Below are 20264 nucleotides of genomic sequence, written 5' to 3'. Positions count from 1 at the left end.
CAGGTCTTCTTCCTGGCAGGAGATAGGCTGGTTGTTCACAGTGCACACAGAGGGAGCACCAAAGTCATCTCCTGTACTCTTTCTTGGCACTTCAGGACAAATGGAGATGTGCTTTTCTGCTGCACACAGGAAAGAAAACTCTTTCCTCTTACCTGCCTTTTCCAAGGCTGCTGCCAGGACTCCTCTGTGCCCAGGAAAGGTTTTCATCTTACAGATCAACATTGATCCTCATGCCAAGAACTGAACCAATATGGATTGTCACACAGGGCAAAGGCACCTCACAGACAAATGGAAGGGCTTAGCTAAACAATGCCTAAAAATCAGGTGTTGTTCTTTAGTGAACTCACATCTGGAGAAACATCAGCAAAATTAATGAGAAATGTCAAAGAGGAAAATATCTGGGATTTTTGGTGAGTTTTTTTGTTGTTGTTGGGTTTTTTTGGGGTCTTTTGTGGTTTGTTTTTTGTTTTGTTTTTTGTTTTTTTACTTGCTATTGTGCTTAGGAGCAGGTAGGGATTCTCGAATAAACCTTTTACTCTCCTGGCTACCACTGAAAGTGTGCAGGAAATCAGCTGGATTTTGAGACATATGGGCAGACAACAAATATATTTTTTAATGTCTAGAAATCCAACTTTAGCCATTAGACTTCTCCTTAATTCTGTTAGCAGTCCACTGGCATTTGATCTATGGACTATCCTTTATTCCTCAGTGCAAAATTGATTAAACAGCTAAGTTAAATGACAGGTGTTTTAAGTCATCAGAGCCCCCAGCTCACCCTGAAGGTGAGCAAGGGTGGATTCCCCTCCCTGGAAACTCCTTGTCCAGTTAGAACAATCCACACAGCCAGTGCACCAGACTAGAGCAACTGGCTTCTGGCATGGCCCCGTGTCCATCACTGTGAACATTTTCTGATTTGCAACTAAGGAGAATAATTCATCTCAATTAATTTATCTTGATGTAAGGATTCCAGTTAGTCTCACTTGCAAATGGCCCACAGTTTGATGTTGCACGTATGCCAGCTGCAAAACCATTTTCCAGCAGTTTTTCATCAGAAAAAATATCATTTAACACAAAACACCATCTGTGGAGTCTTGTTCAGTTTGCATTCATTGCCCACAGGTGAACATAACACTTCTTGGGACTGGCTTCCCACTTCTATTATCCCTTGGACACCACTGGAAAGGAATTATGTCATCCCAAGGAAGTGGTAGAACCCCCATAGGAAAAAACAATCAAAATTTAACAAAGGAATTCAGAGCCAGGACGTGTGTAGAGAGAAACATGCTTCCAATAAAAAATGTAAATAATTTTATAACAGGTTTTTTTTCTCTGATTATTTAATGCCTTAGTGATAGAAAAAGGGATGTTTTTTCTGCCAGGACCTCTTCTGCTTTAAGCCCTCAGAAGAGTTTTCAGGCTGCTCCCCAGCAGGTCCATTCTGTCAGACTTGTGCCACTGGAAACAATCCCTGTGGATATATCCCACTGCCGTATGACATTCCCAGTGTGTGGAAATGCCACGGGTGATGGTACCCTGCAGGCATGAACTGGTGCCAAGCTCTGGGTTTATTCCTTTTTGTGGAAGAGGCTTGGTGCATTCTCATTGCTGGGCTCAGGCATGACTTGGATCTTCTGGTTCTTGAGGGCAGCTTCCCTCATCTTGTAATACATGAACTCGTTCTGCTGGAACATGCGCAGCTCCATCTCCGTCTGCACGCGCATGACCTGGGGACACAGCAGGTTACTGTGGCACAGGGACCTCAAAGCACCTCAGTCAGACACTGCCAGTTTCAGGCACTGTCCCCAAGGGGTGTCCCAGGCCATGCAGTGGCTGAGGCACCTTGCCCTCAGTGTCCCACCAGCAGGACCAAAGCTGGCTGGGCACAGATACTCTGCTCCTTTCCCACTCCCATTTGCCTGCGTGCTGAAGAAGGCATCAGCCTTTCCCACATCCAGCTTCTCCACAGGCTACTGGGAAGCCTCACACTCCAAAAAGTGATGCAGGACCTGGAGGTGATGCTGGGCAGAGCCAGGAAATGAGTGCACTTCCCATCCACACCCTGGGCCTGGCCCCTGGGGTGGCCCATCACCAGGGTGGGGTCACCTCAAGTGAGAGACAAGAGTTGCTTAATCCCACATTTGCACCCTTTAGACCCCAGGATTCATCAGCATCAGTCATTCCTAGTGTGCATTATAGCAGAGGATCAGAAGGAATTCTAGGATATATATTTACACCTGTCTGTGTGTTTATTCAACCCTTTGTTTAGGAGCACAGAGATGAGTATGTGCCATATATCTGCTATTTTCTTCCTAAAATGTGAAGGGAAGCACAGAAATGGAGGTGCTGTGTCTCATCCTTTGCTACACATATGGAAACAGTCAACAGGTTGGCTTTAGGTAGTAGATATTAATTTTTCTGACGATATAAACTTGCACCAATAAAGGTTATAGCTCTGCTATATGGGGACTAAGACATCAATAAAGGATTTCATCTGGTATCCTATAATTTTTTGGAGGTAATAAAGGAGAATGCTATAAAGCAAACAGGTCACATGAAGTGGATTAGGGGCTACAGAAATAATAGATCCCCAGCTGCAATTGTAAATAATTCCTATTATCTGAGCAGATGCAATTCCCTGGGATCTCCACTCTTGACTCTAAGCTAGGAAATGCATCTATCAGTCATCTAAGGAAAAAACACAGTGCTGCTGAGAAGGAGTGGGAAGTAGTAAATAAAGAAGAATGGACACCAATAAAGAAAATCAGGTGGGAAACTGGGCACATCCACCACATGTAATTTGATATACTCAAATTGCAATGTCATCCATCTGAGAGCAGTGAAATCAGCCTGCTGGAAGCATGAGCAGGGGGGACTCTGTCTTTTGGCACAGCAATTTCAAAGAAGATTCATGGGCTCAGCTGCCATTTCTTGTGTATGTCTTGGTGCAGAATAAAAGCTGGGATGAATTTTCGCTGGAATTTTCAGGGATGAAAATTTCCAGTAAGAAAGGACATGCATTTCCCAGGAGAATGTAACATAATCTAGATAAAACTACATCACTGAAAAGAAACAGTCAGCACTTAAAACATCTCTCAGCTCTTACAGGTGGTTGTTTCTACAGCTTGGCTGTCATCTTGCCCAGGTAGAGAGCAGAGACAAGGCAGGAGATGGCACCTACCTCCAGGTCTTTGGTAATTGGGTGGGAAGGTCCATGGGTTATCAGGAGGATGGCATAGGCTTTGCAGATCAGGCCATGGCCAGCTTCAATGAGGCCAGCGTGCCAGTGAGTCACTCCCGCCCGCATCACGGCCATCCCCAGCTGAGCGTTGTTGGGATGGTAAATTTTCCTGGGAAAACATTGGGTAATTTTAGTTCAGGAGAAATCCGGGTTCCTAAAAGTGTCACTGACATGATATGTTTGCCAAAGAGCAGATTGTTTGCTCAGGTGAAGAGCCTGTTGCAGCTAATGCCCTTGAAATGTGCCCTTCTTAGAAAGGGGAGGGGACACATTACTCAAGGACGGGGCTGTACAGGGTCATGAGTTATGAAAGATGGGATGTGAACTGGGAAAGTTCAGCTCCTGGCTTGGAGAAAGCCAAGCTCTGTCATCTCATGCCAAGAGAAAACCACGCTCTGTCAATATTTTGGCACAAGCAGAGCACAGATCTGACCGTACAGCTCAGAGGGCAGCAGCTTAACCTGACACACTTAGTGGGGTAAAAATGCAACAATCTCCAGTTCCTCATTCAAAGCAGGAAGAGAAACAGATGGTTCCAGAAACTCCAGAAATGTTCGTCTCACCCTGTGCAGATGCATCCCTTCATCTGGGAATTTTCAGTGCCTGAGGTGGGAAAAATGAAACCTCTCCTCTACTTCCAACTTTGAAAGCTGAAGCAGAGTTAGAAGCTGCTTGGACCTGCCCTCAAGGGCTTCCTTGGAATTTTGAATTGGCACTTAAAGCAAGAAAGGAAACTACCAAGGTCCTAACCATGGTCTGAAAAACTGAGGAACACAGAGGGGAAGGAATTTTCTCTCAGTCAATTAGCTCAGCACCAGGGCTGGGACATGAAGTTGCTTGTCAGGCCTGCAAGCCAGGGAGGTGACTCTGTCACCCCTTTGCAAAAGAACAAAATATAACAGGCCTTTGGGGTAGAACTGACCAAAAGTCAAGAAATGAGTGTGAGATGTCCTCAGCAGGAAGATGAACAAGATGATAAATTAGGCTTTTCTCTCTTCTCAACAGTTTCCATTATTTTTCTGTCTTTCCTTTTTTTTTCCCCTTCTGTTAAATACTCATCAATCCTGTTATAAAACCTCAGTAATAATAAAGCATGTAATTTTTAATGTGAGGTTTACCCTGGATCTAAACCTGATTTTCTTTATTCTCACTAAGCTTTTACCACAGGACTATATAGTTAGCCAACAGAAAATCCATGCAATATTGAGGAGTGAGGGGATATCTTTGACATGTTTCTCTTTGACCTCTCCTTCCTGCAGGGTGCAGGGAACAGGCAACTCCTGCAGTCACAGCCTCTTTGTCCTGCACCCAGGCTCTGTGTCTTGCTGTCAGGGCAGCCCTGAGATGCCTCTGAGACAAAACATAAAGGCAGTGAAATATGTTCCTAAACCATTTGCCAGCTTCAGTTTAGTAAATCAAGGTGTTTGGGAGCCCTTGCATTTATGAAGGGACTCCTCTCTATCTGGTGGTACAAAAAAGGTTTCCATATGAATTTCACCACCACTGCCCTCCTGGGAGCAGACTGAGAAAATGATTCCTGTGACACACTGAACATGGCAGGAGCACAGAGCTGCCGTAAGAAGGGCACACACGCACAGGTAGCCATCCACCATCCTCTTGGCATAGTCAGCTGCTTCCTCGAACATCTGCAGGTAGGAGAGCACCTCGGAGGCAATGCTGAGGATCCTCAGCAGGTAGATGTTGGTGTCCCCCAGCACAGGCTCCTGTTTCTTCAGGCAGTCACGGCACAGCTTCACAACCTGGGTGTGGAGGAAGCAGGACAGGAAGGGTCAGTCCAAGCACCTTGGTGAAATAGGAGCGTCCTCAAGCCAGCTCTCATAAGCTCTTGGAGATCTATTTCACACCCAAGACAGCTCAGCTACCTTAGAAGGCATAGAATCAGTAAGATGGCTTCTGTTGCAGTGTTGGAAACAAAAAGATTTTCATAAAAGGCAAAATAACAAACTCTTTACAGAGAAAAACCAATCAGATGCAAGAGGCCCTCCTGCCCCTGGTAAAACATCTCACAAAAGCTATTAGTTTCTTTGTCTCTTATTTTTCTAGTAAATTGCCCAGGCAGGACTTTTTGGCTCCTGTCCAATTAGCTATCCTTAAGTTGAGGTGAAGTCCTCCAGGCATATAAGATGCTTTTTTCACCTAATCAAATAAAAAAACTTCTGGGCTGATTTCCTTTTTAAGGGGACAAAGAATAGTTTTGTCACTCCACCTACAGAAGGCACATTCCTACACCTTTGGGCCTGAAGCTGCCACCCCAAGACCCTGTGGTTTGCACAGTCCATAGCAGTCCCAGAGCTGAGCCAGCCTCTGTGAAGGTTGGGAAGAGAGGATGTGCTTTGATTTGTTGAAAATTATTGCAACTCGCAGCTTTCTCTCCCAGGGTTACGCTCCTAAAACTGATGAGGGAAAAGTGATTTCTACTGCTCAGGAGAAGAAGGACACCAAGTGCCTATAGGACTCATACCCCAGTGCCATCCACCAGCTCCTGAAAATATTCAGTGCAAGGAATACTCTTAATGACCCCTTGGAGCTGGAGACACAGAGCTGCACTGTTCCACACCTGATCTAGCCATGAGTCAGTGTCCAGATTTCTGTTCCAGGGGGGTTCAGCCTTTTCCCAAAGACAGCTAAAACCCAGAGGTCATTACTCAACCTGGAGTGCTCTCTGAGGAGAACAATTAAATATTTCCATGGTGAGCAAAAGAGGGAGAAAAAAAACCTCGAGTTTTCTCATCCATTGCCCTTGTAGCTTGGGCTCCAAGGTGGGACATGATTCACCCAAACCACACACTTATCCTCAGCACCCAACAAATGAGCAACACAAGGCATTAAAGAGAACAACACAAAGACCCCTGATGGTCTTGTTGCACTTCCAAACCCACTGTCCTTTTTTTGAGGCTAGCTGGCAGAGCTGACTTGTTACACCTGCCCTGTAACTCATGAGTTTCACCCAGGAGCTTCAACAGCTGTGTTGGTCAGAGGTGCTGGAAGTCCCCTGAATCTCCTTGTGTCATCACAAAAGAAGTTAGTCTGGGATGCCTCAGACATGGCTGTGCTTTACAGTTTCATCCATAAATTGTGAATGTAGAGGGGGACAAGGCCTCCTTTCCTGGGCAGGGTGTGTGCAGCGAGAGAGCAGAAGCCCCAGGTCTCACCTCGTGGTAATGTCCCTCCATGCGGGCCTTGTTGATCTTCTCCAGCGTGTCCTTGGAGAGCTGGATCACCTCCTTCACCGTGTCTGCAGAGGGCTGGGGACAGCAGAGGGGACACCAGTGAGGAAAAGGCACTCACACATGCCAAGAGGTGCTGCTTGAAAGGATGCTCGGTCCAAATCAGCTTGGTGGGATGCTTCCCACCACATCACCACTCCCTACTGCTGGTTACAAATCCAGTGTGCCCCTCAGACCTGCCCAAGGCTGAAATGGGCTGCAGTGTCCCAGTTCCAGGTCAAAAGGTGAAGGTCCTGCTGACTTCAGTGAGTGTTGCCCATCAGGTAATGGCCATGTGCCTCTGAGATGCATGAAAGGGTTCCTCAACCCTCCCCACCACTCTTCCCCTCTGGAGAAGGGGCAGAATTCACCCATTCACTGAGAGGTCTCTGAGATACCAAAGCGGCTGTGAAAGCCACCAGCTGGTGCGTATCAGGTGCTCTCAGTGCAGCTGCTAGAGAGAACTGAGGCTCTTGAATGAGACATTAGTGGAAAAGGAAAGATCCCTGGATTTTACCTACCCTGAGAAATGCTGTCATTAGTTCCAAATTCCCTAAGATAGCTGAGCTCAGATTTCAGCTGCACCCCGATAGGGAAATGTGTTTTCCTGCACACCTCAAAGAAGTTTGTGTTTTAGAGACATTTAGAGACATGACATCGAGGAACACCTGGCAAAACACTAGTGAGCTCATTATTAGCTGTCACCTCTTTCTTCTCTTAATACTGAACTATAACATGATATCCAGCACAACCATTCATCCTCTGCTTCTCTGAGCCCTTCAAATTTGCACTTCCCAACTGTTGTATCTATCATGACCTTCCTTTTCATAAATGAGGAAATCTGAAATCAGCCCACAGTCACATGACTCTGGGAATTTTTGGGAAGATCCTGGTCTGGAGACACACAGCGGAGCCAGCAGCCAGGAAAGACCTCTGGGTGTAGATCAAAAGCAGAGTCCCAGTATTGCAATGAAGGATGCAAAAATTGGGAGTCAGGACTGTAGGACTGAACTATTGTCTTTTTTCCACACCTGGTCAATTAGACTTTTGATGAATCTGAAATTCACCTAGTTGGGAAATCCTCTTCAAAGTCTAATATTGAAGGAAAACCCATAATTTTCAGATCCATCTACCCTTATCTGTTACAGATGTTAACAAAACGTTAACATTTGTGGTATGATTTATTATTCTATAGCGTTATACTGAAGCTACTGCAGCTAATCAGGTTTGGGCAGCTGCCTGAGCAGCACAGGGTGTCCTGGGGCACAGAGCACACCCAAAGGCAATGTTAATGTCAATGTTAATGTCAGTGCAAATCACATTGCTGTACTCTCTGAGTCAAGACTCCCAGAATAGGCACCTTAAACAGCATTTCCACAGTGGCTTTGTCTAATAAAAATCCCCCCTTGCCTTTACTAGACTTCTAAGTCAGTTGCCACTACAAACAATGGGAACTTTGCTGCTCTTTGGAAGGGGTGAAGGACTGGAGGTCAGAGCAGCTGTTGAGGATGGGAGCTGTCCATCTCCCACGTATTCCTAGCGCTTTTTCCATGCAGCTGTGAGTGCTGCTGCCCCCAGGCAAGTGTGCCTGAGCTCAGGAAATGTGACACAGCCAACGTGCTCTGAGGGTGAGGTCAGCCTGGATACTTATTGTCTGTGGATGGGGTGTATTTTTAATAGCTGAAATCATGCACCTTGCATACTCACAGGCTTTTTCTGCACAAGCACTTCAGGCTGTGGAGGACATTCCCCCAGCAGTGCATGTTTTCCTGCTGTGTGCTGCGCTCACAAAAAGGGGATGCTGCATGTTTAGTGCAAGGGTGTCCCTGCTCATGGTAGGGCAGATGGAATGAGATGATCTGTAAGGTCCCTTCCAAGCCAAATCATTCTGTGATCTTCACTGTTCAGTCAAGACTTGATAGCAGGTGTTGAATGAGGGCTGAGATTTTTTTTTTTTTTTGTGCTGTCTACAGGAGAATGTGTTCAAAAATACACCTGCAGAAAGTCAGATAAAAATCCTTCTGCATCAGAGAACTGAGCTCTGGAACAGCTTTATATTATAAGTGGAGAGGTACAGCTGTCAGCATTAGCTGTAAGGTGAAGCTTGATGATTTAAAATGGGTTTATAGCAGGGTCATTTGCAGCAGAGGAGAACTTGACCCAGCAAGGAAAGGATCTCCTCTAGTTCCACCTCCTGTCTCCTTTATCAGCTCAATACTATTTCTCTAAACCTTTCTCAAGGAGAGATTTACACTCTGCAGTATCCAGCCTTTCCTGGCTCCATCTCTCTGAAAGAAGAGTTACAGGGCTGAGCTTGGCTTCCTGGCACCTCCTGAGAGGGAGGCTGAGGGTTCTGTGCTCCTTCCCAGGAGGCTGCATCTCCCTGGGCCTCTCCTGGTGGCCCTGCTTCTGTGAGGTCACATCTGCTCACCCCAACTTTTCTGTTTTGCTTCCCACCTGCTCCACATCAACCCTGGGCTGTTTGACTGCTCAACGCTGCAGATCAATGACTTGGTGATACACTTATTGCTCTGCCTTGCTTTGCCTTCCCTTATGCACTTTAAAAGGCTTGCAGGAGTAGAAATCCCCAAGGTAACACTGCCAGAGATCACAATTATATGAGCAATTATATCCTTGGGCAGAGGAACTAAAAAGAAGCTCTTAATGCTGCCAGCACACTCACAAGCTGGAGCTGCTGGCCAAGCCACTGCCAACAGCAAGACACAGCCTTATACCTCCTACTGGATGGCTTGTGAGACCTCCAAGGAAAAGAAAGATTACTTAAAAATGAGCAGTTCAACATGTTAATTCCTCACAGTCAGTCTGCCTGCAGCAAGCATGTAAAAAAGTCAAGTGATGGTGCAAACTCCTTGTGACAGGCCTCTGCAAAGAGGGACTGGAAGTTCAGGCTTCCCACGTTCCTGGAGCCAGTGTGGTGGTGGAAACCACAGAGTTCCAGCAGCACTGGAACTGTCACCATGGATCACCTGCAACACATTTCCCTCTCTGCATTCAAAATGTGGAGTCCCTTGCAGTTTTTCAGGAAACAAACAAACAAAAAACCCCCAAAAACAACAACAAAAAAACACCAATCAACCAACCAACCAACCCAACCCAAAAAACCCCCACAATCTCAAAATGCCACCATTTTTTCTCAGCTCTACACCTAATTTTCCAATATTTTTGCAACCTGTCTATTGTTGGACTTTTAGGTTAAAGGCAACTTCTGGAGGCTTTTTAAAATTAAAAACTGTCCTTGCATAATAAGGACTAAGCTGGCATTGCATGGTGGGCTTGAATTGCTGCTGTGCCCAATCAAGTTCTGTTCTCATTTTTTCACCTTGCCAAAATCTGACCATGTTCCTGTCGAGACTGCTGAGAAACTACAGTCCTGGAGACCCACAGATGCCTTGGCAGAGGAGATGAAACCACCACTGGGTTTGGGCACTGCAGGACAAACCATACCTTGCTTTCCCCTGCCTTCACTGCCAGCATCAGGTCATCCTTGAGCTGTTTCTTGCAGTGCTCACAGGCGCAGTCGAAGTAATATTGCTTCTTGAGCTGCGCGCGCCGCTCCTCGCTCAGGCTGAGGAAATCCACGTAGGAAACCGTCAGCTCATCCCCCGGGGAAATCTTGCTCAGGGCCCTCAGCTCGATCCTGGGGGCACAGGAGATGGGATGTGCGCTTGGAGAAGCAGCAGAAGCAGAAGTGCAGCCACAGTCCTGCAGCCTGCCCTGCTTGCAGAGCTGAGCCCTGGCCCTAAGGCGCTGCTTTAAGGCTGCAGGGAGGCAGTGCAGAGGTGAGCAGCAGCCTGGTAACTGAATACAGGGCATGAACACACACACACCAGTTTTTCCTGCCCCTCTACAAGTCCCTGGTAGGGGTATGTAAAGGTCTGAGCTATAGAGAGGTTATGGCTCCATTAATTTATCCATATGGTGGCTCAGCCTAAACATCAATTTCTAGTTTGTTGCAGATCTCACGAGAAGAAAAAAAAACATTGAGATCAGAAATACACACCAAAATGCTGAGTTTGGATTTGGGCTCTTTTTTTAAGTGCTGTTTTGCATGCTATCCCTGGCTATACTCCCAGATCCCAAGCTCTGCTGCCTTCAGTATCGTTTTCACTTTGAAAAGTTAAGATAAATTCCCTCTGGGTGCTGCATAAGAGATGCCCTCACCCTGTTCATGCATTTCCACATAAAAGCTTAGAAGTAATTATCTGGAGAGAGTCTATTTTTAAATAGCTCATTTGACCTATTACCACAATTCAATTGCCAGTCTCTGTTACTGAAATCCATGGCAAGCCCCTGATGATGGGATTTGGAAAGCCAGACCTTTGTATCTCTCTTTCCCTTATTCATTCCCTGCAAAAGGTCTTAAATAATATGGACATTCAGAACTATTCCCTTGCTGTTTCACTGAATATCCCAGTTACTCTGGGCCATCTCTCAGATGTAGGGGTTAAACAGGCACAACTGGCTAGAGAATTTGGCCAGAAATTTGGGGAAAAAATCCATCAAATACCAACTGTGAGGAGTTCTTTTGTATCCACCTCCTCTCCCAGCTACTAGTGAGCTCAGCAGTGTGTTTAATGTATATATTTGGCCTGAGATGGACCTGGGGGGGACCTGCTGGCTCCCACCTGAGCATGAGGTGCTCCAGGTGGAACCCAACAAAAGCCTCACTAAAGGCAGAGGTGGCAGAGCTATCACCTGGTGCTTTAAAAGTAAGCCTTTTGGGGAGGACATGACTTATTCTGTGTGATCATGTTTCTGCAAAGGGATTGTAATTGTAATTCCCTTCTAATTCCATTGGAATTCCTGTTACAGGCTCTCAGTTCCAAGGGCGTAGCTCTGAGTCTTCCAGCTCTGCTAAAACTGCTGTCAAAATTCTTCTCCAAGGCTGGTCTTGATCTTCTCTGGGTGTTGCCATATCAGCAACAAGTTTCATACAAAATTTACCACCAAACATGCCATTGTCACAAAGGGCAACTATTAGTTATGTCACAACCACAGGAAAGTGCCAGACAGAGAAAGGTGCAAACAGCTACTCCAGGAGGAAGTGCACAAAAAAGAGCAATTCCCAGCTGAAAAGCTTACACATATAAACATTCCTGTTCACACTTCACAGGATCCTTGTCAAAGTGAGTCATGCAACCAGAGAAGCAAAATCAAGCCTCTGACTTTCATGATGCCCCTGATAGCCCAAGCACCACAGGGGTATTTTAAGCAGCCATCCCTGGTGTGGAGGGCATTGATAGCCTTTGGGGTAAGCCAGGAAACACATGGCATATTTTAAATACTGTAGTTAAAGAGACACTGTCAGCCAGGAGCACACCACTGAGCTTGTCAAGGGCTCTTTCCCAAGTAAAGTGAGTGCCTGATAGCTCAAAACTCAAATTGCCCCAAATAGCAACTCTAATCAGAACTGAAACTCTTTTTCTCTTTTTTATGACCTTATCTATAATGTACTGAGTAAGATTCAGTGGTGAAGAAAAGCACTTCAAACGTATTTCACATCTTCTTTGAGGAAAGTGCATGCCTGCTTGAAATTAATTTTTAAAGGCAAACAGTGTCCCCTTAAGAACAGTGACTATAATATACCAAATGCCATGAGTTAAGCAAAGATTCTTTTTTTGCACATATTTTTGCGATTTATTTAGTTTGGATCAGGTAACAGTGGCATCATTAAAAGGTGGAACATTAATCATGGATTATGATAAAAAGGAATTGAAACCTACATCTCATGGTATTACTGCTCCTGCAAGCAACACATTCCTTGGGCGCAGTTTGTTGCAGGAGAAACATGGAGAATTTAGTGTGTCAGTAACACACTCATTTCTCATCTCCTAACATGCAAGGCTTTATTTTGGGCTGTACAAGATTAGCAAGACCTTGTTCTGACTTTCATGCTCTTGCCATGGTCAGGGGAGGAGAAATGAGAAGTGGAGAGGGGAAATACTGACAGGGAGGAAGCCAAGGGAGAGGGTGGGAAGGCAGAGAGGGAATTCACCCTGGGGAAGACAGTCTATTACCGCTACTATTTTAATTTACCACAAAATGCAGAGTTAAGTGAGGTTTGGGTTTAGTGGGGCTTTACACAGGGGAAGAGGAGAAGTTTAGAAAACAGGAAAAGTGGAATTTGGAGTAAACAGAGCCCCTTGGGGTCTTTGCATCTTTTCCATTAGACATGGGGGGCACAGGGTAATGGAGGAGAATGATGCTTTCAAGACTGACCCACCTCATCTGTGTGTGGAACATTGATCTTACAGCCTCATGACTGAAAGACAAAACAAACATCTGCAGTTTACACATGTACAAGTACAACAACAAAGAAATGGGTACATGGCATAGCACTGGACGCTGCACTGACAGGAGACAAGGGAGCTGCCTGTGCTGGCCCATGTGGCACCGCATGAGAGCTTCTCTTTTGGTGTGCACTGCCAGGACCAAACTGTCCATCACTGGGCCATGGGGGATTTGGTGGAGTATGCCCTGGCACGGTGATTTTAGGAGTGGTCTAGGTCAGGGAACATGAAAAGCCTGCTCCTGATATTTGGCAGGAGCAAGGGGACTGGATCTCCTGCACAGAAAGGTCTCCACTGACATCAGCAGTTGTGCTCTCTAGAACACAGCTTGAAATGGAAATCAGACTGGGATATCAGCCACAATTCACCTGGCCAATAACCCCATGGTCAAGTTTAAAGTCAGTAACCAGATACATGTGGGAGCTTTGACAATCTGCCAGGCAAATCAATGCCATTCCTGTACTTACCCAGAAAGTCAGGGCTGTTATCACTGCTGGGAGCTGTTTGGAGAGGCTTTTCTATCAGCCCACTATGGATCCAATCCAGGGCAACTGGATGTCATAGTACAGACTCCAAGCTGACTTTGGATCAGACCCTATTTCCCACCAAGGTAATCACCCAGATTTGTTTTCTTTTGGCTTATTTACCAGCTGCTTGGTAAGTGCTGGTGTAGTTTTATCAGGGAAAACCAGCAGTGATAACTGGAATGCAGAACCAATGTGTTAGTTAAAAAATGAGGGGCTGGGGGAAGAGGGGTGGTTAAGTTATAGCACTAAAGTTTAGTGAAGACAGGTAGCTGTAAAAAAGCAGCACAAAGATCAGAGGAAATCCTGTGGCTGTGCAGTTTTTGGCAAGCAATTCCCCACAGTTAATGTTTTACACACACTGCAACCTTCTGAATCAGCAGCAGTTTATACCTGTCATGGCTTGGAAACTGGGAAGGGCAGAGCATCCCTCCTGTGGGCTACCACCTTCACCATATCATGGTTTCACTCCCAGCTCTGGTGAAACCTCTCCCATTTCCCACTGAATCTTTTCCCATCTCACTCGTCCTGCAGAGGTTTTCTTACAGGATTGGGGTGGGAATAGGGAATGCCCAGAGACTGAGAGCATCCTGCACTCTCAGGTGACTCTGCTTGCAGATTACAGTCACATCTGTCACTAAAGTCCCGTTGCTAAAGAGTTAATCAGTGATTAATTGGGATGGCACACTCTCACCAGATGGGGGTTGTGTTAGGAGTGGTTATAAACACACCAGCAGATTGTGATACACAGCTGAGTGCAAGCTTCAGTTGGGAGAAATTCTTGGGTTGTAGACTCAGCATAATCCTTGATAATTTGCAGGTAGAATTACTCCTCTACTATCTGTAAATGAGACTTCAATATAAGGGGTCAGTTAAACAGCTGCTTCTTACTTAACTACCTATTTTGAGACTAGTTACAAAACTCATAAGAAACCAGGGAAAAATTCTTTGCTGGTTGCTGGATTTGGGCTCACATCTTATGTATTTGTTAGTGCATCAGATGGCAATTTTTTAAATAACAAGGAGAGAAACCAGTTTGTCTTCAGCAAGAAAATACTGTTGTTTTTTTTTTTTTCTCCTGAGCTAGAGAAGGAAAGAAGAATGAATAGATTTCCTGGGGCAGGGACCTGGCACTGGGGGTGGCAGAGCCTGCTGAGTTTTGGCTGTTAGGATCCATCCCTATGCACCAAAGGACAGAAATCCACTCACTTGCCATTGTTGAAGACGACAGTGCAGTTGGGCCAGCAGTCGTGGTTGGCCTGGCAGAGGTTGGGGAAGACTCCCACTCCAACAGCCTGCAGTCCTCTTTGGTCACTGAGGGTAAAGCCATTGCAGCTGATCTAGCCCCAAAACACAGGCAGGGAGAAGGGTTAAAGCAGAAAAAGCTGAAACTCCATTTGGGATAAAACATCAGAAGAGAAGCAATGCAGGGCGCGTGCAGAGGGACCAGGCCAGAGCTGAGTCAGTGTTACAGAATATTTGCTGTCAGTGTTCACTTGGGATGCCTAAGATAAACTTGGTTTGGCCATGCATTGATTTCCTTATATTTGGTTCCTGAAAATAATCCAGAGAAAGGTCACAGGAAAATGACTTTGAGGCAATTCAAGCAGAAAGCAAAGTTCACACTCCTGGAAACAGGTATCAGTTAGAAATTAACCTTGACTGCTGTATTGGACCTGGTCATGTTTGCTGGGTTGCCCTCAGAGCTCATAAAAACCAGCTACTACTCTTTGCTGTGAATTTTCAGCATTACTACTTTTGCATGACATATATTCCAAGAATGAATTATTTGACTTTTCTATATTATACACTACTATGAACAGAGCAGTTTTTAGTCACAAGCATAAATAATGGAAATATCTGCAAAGGAAAACATGATAAGATAAATCAAAGGAAATAATTAACTCAGCTACTGATTATTTTACCCTGATAATAGTTTTATTTCCTTTGCAAACTGATTCTGTAGTTTTTCTGTACTTTCTTGCTCCTGCACAGACAAGCTGTGCTGGTCACTATCACATAGGGTCTCCCTGTGTGCAGTGCACTGGGTTTTCTTTGTGGTGTGGGTACCAAAGCATGCTGTGTCCTCTCCCTGTACTGGGAGTGGCAAGGGCCAGCTTGTCTCGCACAGCAGCCACGGGCAGAGGGGTGAGCAGAGCCTGTGTCTCCTCCTGGCAGTGTTGGGAGCTGAGGGGGCAGTGCAGGGATACCCAGGCCTGGGAGCAGAGCAGCTCAGCCTCAACTGGAATCTCCCTCTCTGCTACAAAAATTTGTAGTTAACAACTTTGTAATTGATATTATTAAATATATTTCCATTTTTTATTGATTTTATTTATATGTATATTCAGTCAACATAAAAAAATCTAATGTACACAATATTAATAGACATTAACATATCTACTAAAACAGATCTTCTATATTCAAATATATTTTAGATGTAGTTACTAAAAATATACTTTCTCAGCTCTCCCAGTGCAGAGGGATGCCCAGTGGGACTTGTGATGAAAATGCAGCAGCCATGATTGAGCAAAACACTTGTCTGCACATTAGACAGACAAAATGCTCCAGCCTTTGCTATGGCTCAATTCCCAGTGTCAGCGCAGAGGAGAAGCAGGTGGGGAATGGGATGGAGTCAGCCCTCCTCTCATGATGCCAGCTGCAGAGTTTCTCCCCAAGCTGGCATTACAAACCCTCCCCACATGCACCCCTTGGACGTACCACCCCGAAAATGTGGGAGATGAGCTGCATCCCAAACTGCTGGCAGTGGGGCGGCCAGAACTCCAGGAAACTCTCCACGTCAGCACGCAGCTCCTTCTTCTCCTCCTCCCCAAAGCTGTCCACGTGGTTCTGCAGCTCCTCGATGGGCACCAGGCAGCCCTCTGACAGCCCCGTGCCCTCCCGCTCCATCTTCCACAGGATGCGGGCAGCCAGCCTGGCAGGGCACAGCAACGCGGGCAGAGAGCAGCATTCATCGTGGGGAAAACAAAATTCATCAAAATTCATCATGGGAAAACAATATTCATCAAAATTCATCATGGAGAAAGCAGAATTCATCAAAATTCATCGTGGGGAAAACAAAATTCATCAAAATTCATCTCCTGGAGGGAATAGTGTGAAGGTAGATTGACTGAGGCAGGCTCAGCATCTGATGGTGAGCATCCCCAGCCTTCTGAAGGAGAGGGAGATGCAGGGGTTTGTCCCAGCACCTGTGCTCTCATCTGGAGATGTTCTACAGATCCCCAGCCCTCCACAGCTGCTCCCATTTCCTTGAGGATTCCTCTCATTTTTTATGGTGGAGCCAGAATGTGAAGACAAGTTAATGTGGCATTCACATTTTCTGATAAAATCTCTTCCTCCAGGATTTTTCTCCTGGGAGGCTGAGGAGCCTCAGAGAAAAGGAAAACAACTCTTATCTCATTTGCTTCTCCTGTGTTGTGCTCATGTGGAATGTGTTTGGAGATTGTTTACCCACAGGTGATTGTTCCATTGGATTCTGCTGGGAGTTGTTTTCACTCTTTGGCCAATCAGGGCCAAGCTGTGTTGGGACTCTGGAGAGAGTCAGGAGTTTTCACTATTATCTTTTTAGCCTTCTGTAAGTATCCTTTCTGTATTCTATAGTATAGTATTCTTTAATATAATAAGGTATTATAAAATAATAAATTAGCCTTCTGACAACATGGAGTCAGATTCATCATTCCTGCCTTTGTCAGGGCATCCCTGCAAATACAATAAAGTTAATGTATCCTATAGGTAAACTGGGGAAGAACCCATCTCTCCTTTCACTTTCCCAGTTTCCCACACTTCCCAAACCATGCAGGGTAGGTCTACCTCACCATGTTCAGAGGTTTTGGGGCCCAAAAATCCCCAAACAAGAACACATCTCTTGCACCACTGATGCCCCTCTGTCACCATGATATTTTATGAAAAATCCTTTGACCAGGATTTCTTCTCCTGGCAAGACGAGAAGCCTCAGCTTCTCCATGTTTTGCTCCTCTGGAATGTGATTTGGAGAGTTATTTCCCCAGCATGTGAATTGTTTTAACTTAATGAGCAATCCCAGTCCAGCTGTGTCGGGACTCTGGTCAGTCACGAGTTTTCATTATCATTTCTTGTCTAGCCTTCTGATGTATCCTTTCTCTTTATTCAGTATAGTTTTAGTATATAATATAATATATAATAATCAGCCTTCTGAGAACTTGGAGTCAGATTCTCATCTCTCACCTCGTCCTGGGGACCCTCACAACACCACAACACTCCTCCACATACTTTCCCTATCTCAGGGATGCTCCTGTTCTATTCTAAACCTTCTCCCACCTCCACCTTGCCCAAACCAGGCCACCCAGCTGTTCTTTGCCACGAGAAGAGCGTGTCCCAGGTCTGTCCCCTCCTCTCCCAGGCCACGGGGGCCAGCTCTCACCTGATGTTTTCGGAGGGTGCCTTGCCATGCCTCTTGATGGCGGAGCACTCGTTTTTGTGGTTGAGCCAGGCCGCTCTCTGGCAGGTCCTGTCGCAGTAATGGGCAAACTTGCACTGCCCGCAGCGGTGCAGCCTCTCCTGCCTCTTGAAGCAGGTGTGGCAGATGACGTGGGTCAGGCTGCAAGGACACAAGGACACCTTGGGTCAGTGAGGCCCCAGCTCTGCCCAGCGAAGTTCCTGCTGGTTTTGCATCCCTGCACACAAAGGAACTGTCACCGTGATATTTTATGAAAAATCCCTTTGCCAGGATTTCTTCTCCTGGCAAGATGAGAAGCCTCAGCTTCTCCGTGTTTTCCTCCTCTGGAATGTGGCCTGGAGATTGTTTATCCAAAAATGTGAATTGTTTTTAATTAATGTCCAATCACATCCAGCTGTGTCTGACTCTGAGTCTGTCACGGGTATTTATTACTCATTCTTGTCTGACCTGATGCCTCCTTTCTCTTTCTTTAGTATAGTTTTAGTATATAATTTTAATATGATATAATAATATAATAATATGATAATATAATGAATAGAATAGAATAGAATAGAATAGAATAGAATAGAATAGAATAGAATAGAATATCAGCCTTCTGAGAACTTGGACTCAGATTCTCATCTCTCACCTCATCCTGGGGACCCTCTCAACACCACAACAATGAACCCCTCAAGATTTTTGGGGAGGATGGAGAAACATCCTCCCCAGCTGAATGGTTGTGTTCTTGCCTTGTGCTGCTGCTGTAAGTAAAATGGTGATGGAATGACTGGGGCCCCTTCAAAAGGGGTATTTCATCTCTGGGGATTCAAAACAGGATTTCCAAAAAGAATCCTACAGTTGTGTGCATGTAACCATAACCAAGGCTGGGGGAGGATGCTGATGATGAAATCTGACTTTACATCCTCCCTCTGAGAGTGTCCAGGGTCCCACTGAGGAGAAACCTCCCCCATATCCCCTTTCAAGTGTCCAGCTTTTGCCCCTACAACTTAATTCACTGAGAAGGAGGGGGAGACACTTTGGTCTCCTGTCCAAAAAATTTTGGGACTTTCCCCTTGCTGCTAGAGAAAGCTTTTCACTGCCTGATTTAGTGTCTGCAGCTGTCTGCTTCTCCAGGCAGCCACCCACTTCATCTGGGCCTCCAGCCAGGCTTGACAGCACAGGAGAATTTAAATTCCCATCACTCAGCCACTGCTGGTGCCAGGAGGGAGGTTCTCCTCACTGCAGAAAGCTCAGGGACCACAGAGGCTTTGTGATCAAAGGAACATTTATAATTGTGCACGGTGCAGGGTGGGGAAACTGAGGCATGGGGAAATTAAAAACAAATTATTGATGATCCTGTAAGGAGGATGTGCCACAAGCAGGAATCAGACTCACAGCCCCAGAGATTCCAACCCAAAGATTCTCCTTTGTCTCTACTATACCTATATATAGGTACACACATACATATGCATATTTATATTTATATCACAGTACATTTTAAATGCATTTTCTCTTCTCTGAAAATATTGTGTGAGCTGCTGACTTAATCTACCCTGTGCCTTGGCTCTTGCAGGATAAAGAGGGGCACAGATTTAAAAGCAGGATGACCCACGTCAGACAAAACCTCATGCAAAAATGAGGTTTGGAAAAAAGGGTTTGGGAAAGTGAGCAGTGCTGGAGGGAGCCCAGTGTAAGGCAAGCAGCTGGGATGGGACAGGGGGAAATGTGTGTGGGAAGGGGGATGCAGGCAGCTCCACTGTGCCCCATGGAGAGCTGAGAGCTGGTGAGAAATGCGAGGCTGTGCTCTGTCAGCTGTCAGGTCAGGGGGGCAGAGAGGTGCAGGAGAGATTAAACTCCTTGTAAGGCAAAGCAGAGCCAGGGAGCTGATAAACCCACATGCCAGGAAGCACAGGGAGATATCCCACAAGGGGAATGGGGGTCCCTCCTGCCACCCGGGTGTTTTAAGGGCAGTCAAAAAGCAAAAAAGAAAAGAATAAGTTTCCTTGTAGAGAAGAATGACAGGTTGGAAGGGAACATGGTGCAGAAAAATCCAAGTCCTCTACCAGGGGCTTCTCTATCCTCAGTTTGCTCCCTGAGAATAAAAAATACTGAAATGCTGACTTTGCATTTTGCTGTTTATTCCATGGGGTGTCCAGATTTTCCAAAGCAAACCTGGCTGGCAGAATTTACCACCAACTCCGGAAATCCCTCATTTCTGAGGAGATGCAGAAATGCACCAAAAACGTGGTACAAGACTTTCTGAGAAAGAGAAGGAGCAGCCCTTGTGGTATTGAAGCTGCAGAGACAATTACTCCCAGGTAACCTGACTGGCAAGTGTAAGAAATACTGCAGCTTTTAACAAACCTTTATGGGATCCTCTGTGCCCCAAAATGTTCTCAAAGAAGACTGGATTTGTGAATATTGTGTGTTATCAGGACTCCAGAGGCCTGGGCTCAACTCCTGGCACAGTAAAAATATCAGGAGACACAAGAATTTGAGATCCATTCCACAAAACTTCAATTAACATTGCTT

At 45.7% G+C, this 20264-nt stretch overlaps 1 protein-coding gene across 1 annotated transcript; it reads right to left on the bottom strand.

The window, feature by feature from the left end:
• Positions 1 to 460: 460 nt before the first annotated feature.
• Positions 461 to 18386, bottom strand: SMYD1 (SET and MYND domain containing 1). Its single transcript, XM_064712318.1, has 10 exons — positions 18382 to 18386; positions 17718 to 17894; positions 16019 to 16232; positions 14510 to 14640; positions 12710 to 12748; positions 9931 to 10123; positions 6412 to 6504; positions 4835 to 4998; positions 3179 to 3347; positions 461 to 1724 (listed from the first exon to the last, which is right to left on the bottom strand). Exons 1-10 carry the CDS (start codon positions 18384 to 18386, stop codon positions 1566 to 1568), a joined length of 1344 nt encoding a protein of 447 aa, XP_064568388.1. The 3' UTR covers positions 461 to 1565.
• Between the last annotated feature and the right edge of the window lie 1878 nt (positions 18387 to 20264).

This window comes from Zonotrichia leucophrys, chromosome 4, assembly GCF_028769735.1.
Source record: "Zonotrichia leucophrys gambelii isolate GWCS_2022_RI chromosome 4, RI_Zleu_2.0, whole genome shotgun sequence".
Classification (NCBI taxonomy): Eukaryota; Metazoa; Chordata; class Aves; order Passeriformes; family Passerellidae; genus Zonotrichia; species Zonotrichia leucophrys.
This window is presented reverse-complemented; position numbering and strand designations above follow the sequence as displayed.

What these genes read in the sequence shown, in the direction of transcription:
- SMYD1 (XM_064712318.1), bottom strand. An exon ending in GTCGTCTTCAACAATGGCAA is followed by an intron (nt 12,749 to 14,509) that starts GTGAGTGGATTT and finishes TTTGTCTTTCAG; the next exon opens with TCATGAGGCTGTAAGATCAA. An exon ending in CAATTACCAAAGACCTGGAG is followed by an intron (nt 1,725 to 3,178) that starts GTAGGTGCCATC and finishes CTGTGTCCCCAG; the next exon opens with GTCATGCGCGTGCAGACGGA.